Below are 12,778 nucleotides of genomic sequence, written 5' to 3'. Positions count from 1 at the left end.
CATGGCAATATAAGCAAACGTAGAAGTAACTCCCAAGGGTTTGATAATAAAACAGGTAATAGGTACTACCACATCTACTCCCCAAAACCCACATATCAATCAGATCCTAATCATGCAATTGTTTGAGGGTTGATCTAATGCAATAAAACTGGGTAGTAAAGAGGTATGATCAAAGTGTTACTTGCCTTGCTGATGATCCGCAAAACCTAGACATTCGAAGTAGCAAGCGGCGCACTCTGGGTACTCTATCGCAAACAAACATACAATAAGTACTCATCTAATGCACGGGTAAAACTCAAATAAGAGATCTAACCAGAAAGTTCAACTTAAGAACTCCGGTTTGCAAAAAGAAACAAAAAGAACGAAGCAACGAAAGGCAAACGGCGAAAGAAACAAACTTCGTTTACTAATCTGGATCTAAGTCAACTTTTACAGAAGCAAAAACTTGTTTGATTAGGTTAAACGGAAAGAGGGTTTCGAGATGAAACTTTGGGCGCTTGAATCGTCTGATTCCGATAAACGAGCGAAAAGTTATACTAGAATGAAAATCGGATAAGAAATCGCGATCAGAAAATAACCGCGGAAAAATCCGAGAAAAAGAAAAACTGATTAACAGATTAATGAACGAACGTTCATTAACTGAAACTAAACGGCGAATTCGTCCGTTAAAACGAATGAATGGGTGAACGCTCGCTAAATAAATAAACCGGAAAACAAAAATAAAACCGATCTAATTCTAAAAAACGAATCTAGGTTTTTTTTAAAAAAAACGGATCGGTTTCTTTAGAAAACCGGGGCGGCGGGGCGGCTACCTAGGCTCGGCTCTGGCGGGGCTCCGGCAGGGTTCCGGTGAGGTGGCGGGGCGGCGTGGGGTGGCGAGGCTGCGGCGGCGGCGGGAGGCGGCGGCGGCGGCTCCTGGCGGCGGCGCAAGGCAGCGGCTGCTGCTGCTATCGGCGGCGGGGCAGGTCGGGTGGCGGGGTGGGGAGGGCGGTGGCGGTATTTAAGAGGGAGGGGGTGGCGGCTTGGGGAAGGGGCAAGGCGGCGCCGGCATGGAGGAGTCCGGGTCGGCGGCGGTGCGGGGAAGCGGCGGCGGCACGGACCGGCCTGGCTCGGCTGGCCTTCGGCCCAGGCGGGCGCGGAGATTTTTTTTTAAATAACCACGCCGAACTAAGAAAAATCCTAGAAAAAAATAAAAATCTAAAAATGCCAAAACAAATTTTGACCGTCTAAATAAAGTATTTAGAACAAGATGAACATTTTCTTGGCGCTAAAATGCAGTTTTGAAAAACATGAAATTTTTCCTAAATTCAAATAAAATAGCGAGAAAACTCCGAAATAAAATCTTACTTGATTTTTTTTATTAAACCTTCGATATTTCTTTATTTTGGGAAAGTCATTTTATTCTCTCTCTCATATTTTTGTTATAGAAATAATTGAAGATAAAATAAATAAAATCAATGATCCTATTTTCAAAATTTGAGAAAACCCAAATATGAAAATAAAGAAATCCCCAACTCTCTTCGTGGGTCCTTGAGTTGCGTAGAATTTCTGGATCAGGCCAAAAGCAAATAAAATATGATATGCAGTGATGACCTAATGTATAACATTCCAAATTGAAAATTTGGGATGTTACACATCTCCATGTGACTAACACCCAAAGGGTTTACTAGAGTCGATAATCTAGTTCACATAGCTTTGTGATAAACACCCAAAGAGTGATCATATTTTGCTTGTGAGAGAAATTTAGTCAACGGGTCTACCATATCCAGAGCCGTATGTATTTTGCAAATTTTCTATGTCTACAATGCTTTGCACGGAGCTACTCTAGGTAATTGCTCCCACTTTTGATATGTATCTAGATCGAGACTTAGAGTCATCCAGATCGGTGTCAAAGCTTGCATCGATGTAACTCTTTACAACGAACTCTTTGTCACCTCCATAACTGAGAAACATTTCCTTATTCCACTAAGGATATTTTTGACTGTTGTCCAGTGATCCACTCCTGGATCACTACTGTACCTTCTTGCCAAACTTATGGTGAGGTACACAATAGGTCTGGTATACAGCATAGCATACTTTATAGAACATGTGACTGAGGCATAGGGAACGACTTTTCATTATCTTTCTATTTACTGTTGTGGTTGGGTTTTGAGTCTTTACTCAACTTCACACCTTACAACACAGACAAGAACTCCTTCTTTGACTTTTCCATTTTGAACTACTTCAAAATCTTGTCAAGGTATGTACTCATTGAAAATATATCAAGAGTCTTGATCTATCTCTATAGATCTTGATGCTCAATATGTAAGTAGCTTCATCAAGGTCTTTCTTTGAAAAACTCTTTTCAAACACTCCTTTATGCTTTCTAGAAAATTCTACATTATTTCCGATCAACAATATGTCATTCACATATACTTATCAGAAATGATGTAGTGCTCCCACTCACTTTCTTGTAAATACAGGCTTCACCGCAAGTCTGTATAAAACCATATGCTTTGATCACTTTATCAAAGAATATATTCCAACTCCGAGATGCTTGCACCAGTCCATAGATGGATCGATAGAGCTTGCACACTTTGTTAGCACCTTTAGGATTGACAAAACCTTCTTATTGCATCATATACAACTCTTCTTTAAGAAATCCATTAAGGAATGCAGTTTTGACATCCATTTGCCAGATTTCATAAAAATGTGGCAATTGCTAACATGATTCAGACAGACTTAAGCATCGCTATGAGTGAGAAAATCTCATCGTAGTCAACATCTTGAACTGGTCGAAAACCTTTTGTGACAATTCGAGCTTTGTAGATAGTAACACTACTATCAGTGTCCATCTTCCTCTTGAAAATCCATTTATTCTTAATGGCTCACCTTATCAACTGGCAAGTCAATCCAAGTCGGTACTTTGTTCTAATACATGGATCTCATCTCAGATTTCATGGCTTCAAGCCATTTCGCGGAATCTGGACTCATCATCGCTTCCTCATAGTTCGTAGGTTCATCATGGCCAAGTAACATGACCTCCAGAACAGGATTACCGAACCACTCTGGTGCGGAATGTATTCTGGTTGACCTACGAGGTTAGGTAGTAACTTGATCTGAAGTTTCATGATCATCATCATTAACTTCCTCACTAATTGGTGTAGGAATCACTAGAACTGATTTTTGTGATGAACTACTTTCCAATTCGGGAGAAGGTACAATTACCTCGTCAAGTTTTACATTCCTCCCAATCACTTCTTTCAAGAGAAACTTCTTCTCTGGAAAGGATCCATTCTTAGCAACAAATATCTTGCCTTCGGATCTATGATAGAAGGTGTACCCAACAGTTTCCTTTGGGTATCCTATGAAGACACATTTCTCCGATTTGGGTTCGAGCTTATCAGGTTGAAACTTTTTCACATAAGCATCATAGCCCCAAACTTTAAGAAACGACAGTTTAGGTTTCTTGCTAAACCATAGTTCATATGGTGTCGTCTCAACGGATTTAGATGGTGCCCTATTTAACGTGAATGCAGCTTTCTCTAATACATAACCCCAAAACGATAGTGATAAATCCGTAAGAGACATCATAGATTGCACCATATCTAATAAAGTACGGTTATGACGTTCGGACACACCATTACGCTGCGGTGTTCCAGGTGGCGTGAGTTGCGAAACTATTCCGCGTTGTTTCAAATGAAGACCAAACTCGTAACTCAAATATTCTCCTCCACGACCAGATCGCAGAAATTTTATTTTCTTGTTACAATGATTTTCCACTTCACTCTGAAATTCTTTAAACTTTTCAAATGTTTTAGACTTATGTTTCATCAAGTAGATATACCCATATCTGCTCAAATCATGTGTGAAGATCAGAAAATAACGATACCCGTCACGAGCCTCAACACTCATCGGATTGCATACATTAGTATGTATTATTTCCAATAAGTCAGTTGCTTGCTCCATTGTTCTGGAGAACGGAGTTTTAGTCATCTTGCCCACGAGGCCTGGTTCGCAAGCATCAAATGATTCATAATTAAGTGATTCCAAAAGCCCATCAGCATGGAGTTTCTTCATGCGCTTTACGCTAATATGACCTAAACAGTAGTGCCACATATAAGTTGCACTATCATTATTAACTTTGCATCTTTTGGCTTCAATATTATGAATATGTGTATTGCTATGATCGAGATTCAAGAAACCATTCACCTTGGGTGTATGACCTCAGAAGGTTTTATTCATGTAAACAGAATAACAATTATCCTTGACTTAAATGAATAACCGTATTGCAATAAACACGAGCCAATCATATTATGCTCTACGCAAACACCAAACAACATTTATTTTAGGTTCAACACTAATCCCGAAGGTAAAGGGAGTGTGCGATGGTGATCTTATCAACCTTGGAATCACTTCCAACTCACATCATCACCTCGCCCTTAACTAGTCTCTGTTTATTTTGCAACTCCCGTTTTGAGTTACCACTCTTAGTAACTGAACCAGTATCAAATACTGAGGTGTTGTTATAAACACTAGTAAAGTACACATCAATAACATGTATATCAAATATATACTTTTGTTCACTTTGTCATCCTTCTTATCCGCCAAGTATCTAAGGCATTTCCACTTCCAGTGACCATTTCCTTTGCAGTAGGAGCACTCAGTTCCAGGCTTGGGTCTAGCTTTGAGCTTCTTCATGGGAGTAGCAACTTTCTTGCTAGTCTTCTTTGAAGTTCCTCTTTCTTTCCCTTTTCCCTTTTTCTTGAAACTAGTGGTCTTGTTAACCATCAACACTTGATGCTATTTCTTGATTTCTACCTTCACTGATTTCAGCATCGCGAAGAGCTTGGGAATTACTTTCGTTATCCCTTTCATATTATAGTTCATCACTAAGTTCTAGTAACTTGGTGATAGTTACTAGATAACTTTGTCAATTATACTATCTTATCTCGAAGATTAAATACCACTTGATTCAAGCAATTGTAGTACCCAGACAATCTGAGCACATGCTCACTAGTTAAGCTATTCTCCTCCATCTTGTAGGCAAAGTACTGTTAGAGGTCTTCTACCTCTCGACACGGGCATGAGTATGAAATGCCAATTTCAACTCTTAGAACATCTTATATGCTCTGTGGCGTTCAAAATGTTTTTGAAGTCCCAGTTCTAAACCGTAAAGCATGGTGCACTAAACTATCAAGTAGTCATCATACCGAGCTTTACCAAACGTTCATATCGTTTGTACTTGCTCCTGCAATAGGTCCGTCGCCTAGCGGTGCATCAAGGACATAATTCTTCTGTGCAGCAATGAGGATAATCCTCAGATCACGGACCTAGTCCGCATCATTGCTACTATCATCTTTCAACATAGTTTTTCTCTAGAAACATATCAAAAATAAACGGGGAGCTACATCGCGAGCTATTGATCTACAACATAGTTATGCAAATACTATCAAGACTAAGTTCATGATAAATTAAAGTTTAATTAATCATATTACTTAAGAACTCCCACTTGAATAAACATCCCTTTAGTCATCTAAATGATCACGTGATCCAAATCAACTAAACCATGTCCGATCATCATGTGAGATGGAGTAGTTTTCAATGGTGAACATCACTATGTTGATCATATCTACTATATGATTCACGCTCGACCTTTCGGTCTCCAGTGTTCCGAGGCCATATCTGCATATGCTAGGCTCGTCAAGTTTAACCCGAGTATTCTGCATGTACAAAACTGGCTTGCACCTGTTGTATGTGAACGTAGAGCTTATCACACCCGATCATCACGTGGTGTCTCAGCACGAAGAACTGTCGCAACGGTGCATACTTAGGGAGAACACTTATAGCTTGAAATTTTAGTAAAGGATCATTTTATAAAGCTACCGTCGTACTGAGCAAGATAAGATGCATAAAAGATAAACATCACATGCAATCAAAATATGTGACAGAATATTTGCATCATCATCTTGTGCCTTTGATCTCCATCTCCAAAGTACCGTCATGATCTCCATCGTCACCGGCATGACACTATGATCTCCATCATCTTGATCTTTATCAACATGTCGTCACATGGTCGTCTCGCCAATTATTGCTTTTGCAACTATTGCTATCGCATATCGATAAAGTAAAGAAATTATATGGCACTTGCATCTTATGCAATAAAGAGACAACCATAAGGCTCCTTCCAGTTGTCGATAACTTTAACAAAACATGATCATCTCATACAACAATTTATATCTCATCACGTCTTGACCATATCACATCACAACATGCCCTACAAAAACAAGTTAGACGTCCTCTACTTTGTTGTTGCAAGTTTTACGTGGCTGCTACGGGCTGAGCAAGAACCGTTCTTACCTACGCATCAAAAACCACAACGTGGTATAGTGATTGCTTTTTGATCTTCAGAAAGAACCCTGTTCATTGAATCTGATTCAACTAAAGTTGGAGAAACAGACACCCACCAGCCACCTGTGTGCAAAGCACGTCGGTAGAACCAGTCCCGCATAGGCGTACGCGTAATGTCGGTCTGGGCCGCTTCATCCAACAATACCGCTGAATCAAGAAACAACTAGTTACTGCAGGCAATATGTATATACCCACGCGCACAACTCCTTTGTGTTCTACTCGTGCATATAACATCTACGCATAAACCAGGCTCTGATACCATTGTTGGGGAACGTAGTAATTTCAAAAAAAATCCTACGCACACGCAAGATCATGGTGATGCATAGCAGCGAGAGGGGAGAGTATTATCTACGTACCCTCGTAGACTGTAAGCGGAAGCGTTATGGCAACACGGTTGATGTAGTCGTACGTCTTCACGATCGATCGATCCTAGTACCGAAAGTACGACACCTCCGCGATTTGCACACGTTCGGTTCGGTGACGTCCCATGAACTCACGATCCAGCAAAGTGTCAAGGGAGAGATTCGTCAGCACGACGGCGTGATGACGGTGATGATGATGCTACTGGAACAGGGCTTCGCCTAAAGCACCGCTATGATATGACCGGGTGGATTATGGTGGAGGAGGGCACCGCACACGGCTAAGAGATCAATGATCAACTTATGTGTCTATGGGGTGCCCCTGGCCACGTATATAAAGGATGTGCGGTGCCCCCCTCCACCATAATCCACCTCAGTCACATCGTAGTGGTGCTTAGGTGAAGCCCTGTTCCGGTAGCATCATCATCACCGTCATCACGCCGTCGTGCTGAGGAAGCTCTCCCTCGAAGCTCTACTGGATCATGAGTTCGTGGGATGTCACCGAGCCGAACGTGTGCAGATCGCGGAGGTGTCGTACCTTCGGTGCTAGGATCGGTCGATCGTGAAGACGTACGAGTACATCAACCGTGTTGTCATAACGCTTCCGCTTACAGTCTACGAGGGTAAGTAGACAATACTCTCCCATCTTGTTGCTATGCATCACCATGATCTTGCGTGTGCGTAGGAATTTTTTTGAAATTACTGCGTTCCCCAACAAAGGCCACTACTCTTACCCTCCCGCTGAAGCTAAACTTGGTGGGATCATAACCAGCCGGTGAGCTTTTTCGCTTCACGGAGGCGGAGGCTATTATTCCCTTCCTGCTGAAGCTTCACTTCCAGAGGATCACGGCCGGTCGGCGAGCTTGCCGCCGGACATGGGGAAGACATGTCATGTGAAATGAGCGTCGGCAATCATTTAGACTAGGTTAGAATATGGTTTAGTTAAAAAATATGTCGAAAATGTAATGAATGTTATCCGGTTTAGATGCAAATCATCATGTTTCATGTAAACATTATCTAAATTTGAATGAAAGTTGTCCAATTTGTTTAATTTGCATCAAATGTGACCCGACGTTTGCGACTAGCTTTGGATGACGGGCTCCCGTATCAGTGTCCGGACCCATGTCCAGATTGGTTCGTGAATGGATACGGTGTCCGATTTAGGGATCTGCGTTGGAGATGCCTTTACTTGTCAAGTTCTTTGAAGAAACTCCTAGAAAGTCGTTGCTTCAAAATTGCCCACTAAAATCGGTTATATTATTTATTTTTTGGATATGACTATTCAAGCTCCCTCTCCCTCTAGTACTTAGAAATTCAATCCTAACAGACAAATGAAAAAAGTGCCATGGTAAGAAAATCATCCTATTTTTCGACCAAATGGACAAATGGGTAGCACACATGGGGGTCACCCTTGCCCTTAGCCTACCTCTAGTAGCGCAACAAGTCATCACATGTTGTTCAGAGTCTTGAGAGATTGTGTGGAGTTTTTCTTCCCATTCCCATTTTCATTTTCATTTCAAAAGCATGCACCTATCCTTATATTTACAGGCTGAGTTAGCCAGCTACCACATCATTTTAGAAGCATGTAATCATCATCCTTGTTTGCATCATCGTCGCCGTGACGATCATGGCCGACGATGTCGGTTTCCGAGGGGCCGCAAAGCATCCCTCCCGAGCGTGGGAAATAGATGAGCACCACAGGGAGCGTGCAAAGGAGGCTGGTGAGGCCAGTGAATGAAATGGCCTCCTCCACCGTGTACCTGGAGCTGCTGAAGAACAACCGGTTTGTCACAATCGCGCCGACAGCCCCGCCGCTCGCCGTCATACCAGACACCACGCCCATTGACCTGCATTGATTAATTACCAAATCCATTTTTACTACTAGATGATAAAAACGCGTGTTGTTGTAAGAATTGGCTGCATTAAATGAAATTTAGTTGTATGTAGCATGAATATTTTGATTAACAGTATGAGAACAGAAACTGTACATACAAATACAATAATCTATTGTATTTGATTATTGTATAGTCGTAAAATATTTATTGAATATAAGTTGCATAATCTAGTGGAAATGACTAAGTCTTTTGTTGTGCAACATTGTTGAGTGGAACTTTCACTTGCATAGTTGCACATTAAGGTGACATGTTTGCATGGTAAGAGAAATAGATTAAGATGATCACTGAGTTATATGAGATTACCCGCTTGTTGTATGAATACATAGAAAATTTGGTTGGTTTTTTGAGCAAGTTATGTCATAATTTGCTGCATCATAATCTTAACTTGGTTGTTTTGTTTCTTAACTTGGTTGTTTTGACCTTACTTATTTATTTTTGCGAGAAAAGGAGACCTTATATTAGCTCTGTAGACGCACATGTTCTAAAACAAAATAGCGACTCCTTGATTGCCGGCCTCCACATACATGCATGGTAGATTTCTTACCGGTCAAGCATGATCATATATGTGCACCACACCTTACGCAACAAGGCGCGTCTCTTTCAGTTTATAAATGGGATTTCAACTAATTCTACCAGGAATCTCCGCCCATTCCTATCTTTGAATAAACGCAAGAAAGCAACATCGACGTCAGCAACACTATGCTACTACACAAGGATTCTGTTTTAGATTCTTTTAGATCCACAGGAAGCTTGTTGTCGGCACGAATCCTTCTAGCTAACTCGTGGTTCAGGCATTGCTAGCTAGTCAAGTACTCAACACCTTTCATCTCACGCTAGGTAGCTAGCTACCAGTTTCATCTTTTCATCCATCGTCAACTTGTATTTTTTTTGTTGTTGTTTTGTGTATGTGCTATACAAACGTAACTATATCTATGTAAGTGTACCATGCATACATAAAACGTTATAATCATAAATATTTCATAATTAAACAAGCTAAATTCTACTGTGTAGCTAATTATATGTAGACATTTGATTAAGGATTAAGCGGAAATGTTTCTTTACCTCTTGGAGACGAAGGGAACGATGCCGAAGGTAAGCCCCGAGGCGGCCTGCACGAACGCCCCGCAAGCCACCATCACCGCCATCGTGGCCGCCAGCGACGGAGCCTCCGTGGCACCCATCCTGCCGACCAGAACGCACAGCACCGCGCCGGTGCTTTGCACGGCCCAGAGCGCCCACAGCCTCCCCCGCATACCGAAACGCCTTCCCACCACGTCGGACGCTACCCCTCCCGCCGGCCGCGCCACGGTGTTCATCACGCCGAAGCACGCCGCGGCGGCGCCCGCGGCCTCCATGGGCAGCCGGAACCGCCTGCGGAAGAAGTCGGCCGCCACGTTCTCCATGATGAGCTCCACGCCGTAGCAGTAGCCGTAGGTGAGCGCCAGCACCCACGCCCGATAGTCGCAGACTCCTCCGCGCACCACCTTCCAGAAGCCCTCCCCTTTGGCGCCTTTGCCGCCTCCAGCATAGGCGCAGCCGCTCGGGAGATCGTATGGGAAGGCGAGCACGGCGAGGCCGGTGGTGATGAGCATTGCGCACGGGATAAGGTAGGCCACGCGCCACGCGACGGTGATGGGCACGCCGAGGCGGAGCACGATGAGGTCGTAGGCGAGCGGCATGACGACCTGCGCGGCCGCGCTGCCGACGTTGGCCCAGCCCGCGGCCACGGCGTTTGCCAGGCCGACGCCGGAGGGCGCGAAGATGCGGGACATCCAGTGCTGGTTGGCGACGAAGTTGGAGAGCGAGAGGCCCGCGCAGAAGCGCAGCGCGACGAAGCCCGCGGGCGAGGACGCGTAGACGGCGGCAAGGGCGAGCGCGAGCGCGCAGACGAGGCTGGCGACCCCGGACGCCCGGCGCGGGCCGAGGAGGTCGCAGGCGGGGCCCATGGCGAGGCGGCCGACGAGAGCCGCGGAGAGCGAGGCGACGGCGGCCGCGGAGGCGTCGGAGGGCGCGAGGACGAGCGCCGGGCGCAGCGCCGGGAGGATGGGCGGCGCGGCGAAGGCGGCGAAGAAGCAGGCGAAGAGGGAGAGCCAGGCGAGGTGGAACGCCTGCGTGTGCGGCCGCGACAGCGCCAGCGGCCGCAGCTCCGTCGCGCGGCCGTCGGCGTCGACGCCGTGGTCGATGTGGGCCCAGTCGTTGTAGTAGCTCTGTTCTTGGTCTACCTTCTTGCCCATGGTGACCATGCCTGCTTCTGCTTAGACCGAGCTAGGCACAGATCGAGCAGGCACGCAGTCGCAGGGATCGATCGGTCAGTGTGTGATCGAACGATCTCTTGACCTCTAGCGCCCGATCGACCTTGCAGTTGTAGTACTAGGCTGCTACTGGCTAGCCAATGAGGCGAGGGGTTTAGATTTGGGTGAGCGTGTCTGGTTTAAATACCGGGAAGGAAAGGAGCGGCCACGACACGACGGGAGAGTGGGTGGCAGCTGGGAAGGTGGTGGAATGGAACGGGGGTACATGCAGGGCGCCGCATGCACGAGAGGAGAGGCTCCCGGGCGGCTCCAAGAGGGAAAGCGATGATTAACGCGCGCTCAGCGTCGCAATCAGTCTAAAGCTTGCACGACACCGTGCTTATTTACCGGTGGCTAGCGAGAAGTTATGAAAAATTATAGTGGAGCTACGACGAAGGTAAAGCCCCTTTTAAGTTTTTTTTTCTAAAACATGAAAACACTGAAAACATAAATATACAATCACTATACATCACATACACATGTTTAGATATTAAAAACTGAGGACTGATCTAACATTCCAATTCAATAAGTAAGTTTCAAAATCAGTATAGTGCATCATATATACAAAACAAGAAGGAAGAATGAGGGAGTGGATGGCTCCGTGGAACTTACTAAATTTAGTTTTACTAGCAAAAAGGCTCGTGCGTTGCAACGGAATAATGCCACACACCTTAGCCTTGATAATAATGCCTCAAGACATTCTCTCTCCGTATCATGAGCTTCTATCTGGCAGCGCCCATGAGTGGAGAGCATAGGTGACAAGTAACAATTGGATCACCAATGAAGTTGTGGCGGTATGTCGTGCACTACACACATCTTGTATTTGTCCTCTATAGAAGGATCGCATAATGTTCGCCCATCTGCTGCTACCGCTGCAGCCAACTCACACATCTTCCCGTTGCTAGCACGACCACCAAATACAGGGAAGATGTGAAAAATTATTGTCATATTAATGGTCAACCAAGCACATCTAGTTTAGAGTAGCATCATAGGGAAATTTACTGAGACGTGGAGTTTCTAATCTTGAGGTCAAATGCTCCTTGATGAACAGTAAATTTGAAAACAAATAGAAAAAATTTCAAAAATTCTGATTTTTTTAGTAAACTTTAAAGAATGTTTAGACTGCAAAAAAATTCAACAAGAAATCACATTGGTGCAAAGGCGTGATAAAAAACAAAATCGATGCTCTGGTCAACCAAGCACATCTTGTACAAATGCAGCAGAAGTTTAGAGTAGCATCATAGGAAAATTTACTCAGACGTGGAGTTTCTAATCTCGAGCTGAAATGCTCTTGGATGAACTGTGAATTCAAAAAAAATACATTTATTCCATAAAATTCTGATTTTTTTGTCGTAAACTTTAAAGAATGTTTAAGTGCAAGAAAAAATTCATCACAGAATCATCGGTACAAGGCGTGATAAAAAAACAAAATCGATGTTACTTTCAAACGCATTTTGGAGCTCTGAATTTTTTTTGGTACGACTTGCTCCAATGTTATTTTGTTATGAAAATTTGCATGCCCTTCAAACATTTCTTAAAGTTTACCAAAAAATATATTAGAATTTTTTTATTTTTTACGAATTTACTGTTCATACTTCATAGTAGGTGGTAGATCATATGCAGTTATTCTAAATGTGCGTATACACTTGTCCGATCATATCATGCATGAGTGGCATTAGTTGGAAATCAGTCCATCCTGTAGTTCGTCAAAGATGAGACAAATGTAGGAAGGCAAGTAGCTTAGGGGACGTCTGTCGGCGCTACACCGAGGTCCACGCACGCCGTCATGCCGTCAGTTGGAGTTTGAGCAAACCGCAGCAACCACGCCGTCATGCCGTCAGTC

General features: G+C 43.9%; 1 protein-coding gene across 1 annotated transcript; it reads right to left on the bottom strand.

Moving 5' to 3' along the window:
- Positions 1-8,223: 8,223 nt before the first annotated feature.
- On the bottom strand, positions 8,224-11,035 carry LOC147960775 (putative high-affinity nitrate transporter 2.4). The gene is made up of 2 exons (XM_087535256.1): positions 9,707-11,035; positions 8,224-8,596 (listed from the first exon to the last, which is right to left on the bottom strand). Exons 1-2 carry the CDS (start codon positions 10,885-10,887, stop codon positions 8,320-8,322), a joined length of 1,458 nt encoding a protein of 485 aa, XP_087391382.1. The 5' UTR covers positions 10,888-11,035; the 3' UTR covers positions 8,224-8,319.
- Between the last annotated feature and the right edge of the window lie 1,743 nt (positions 11,036-12,778).

This window comes from Triticum urartu, chromosome 7A (genome assembly GCF_056163025.1).
Source record: "Triticum urartu cultivar PI428250 chromosome 7A, HENAU_Tu73, whole genome shotgun sequence".
Lineage (NCBI taxonomy): Eukaryota > Viridiplantae > Streptophyta > Magnoliopsida > Poales > Poaceae > Triticum > Triticum urartu.
The sequence above is the reverse complement of the archived record's forward strand: the minus strand, read 5'-3'. Positions and strand labels throughout refer to the sequence as shown.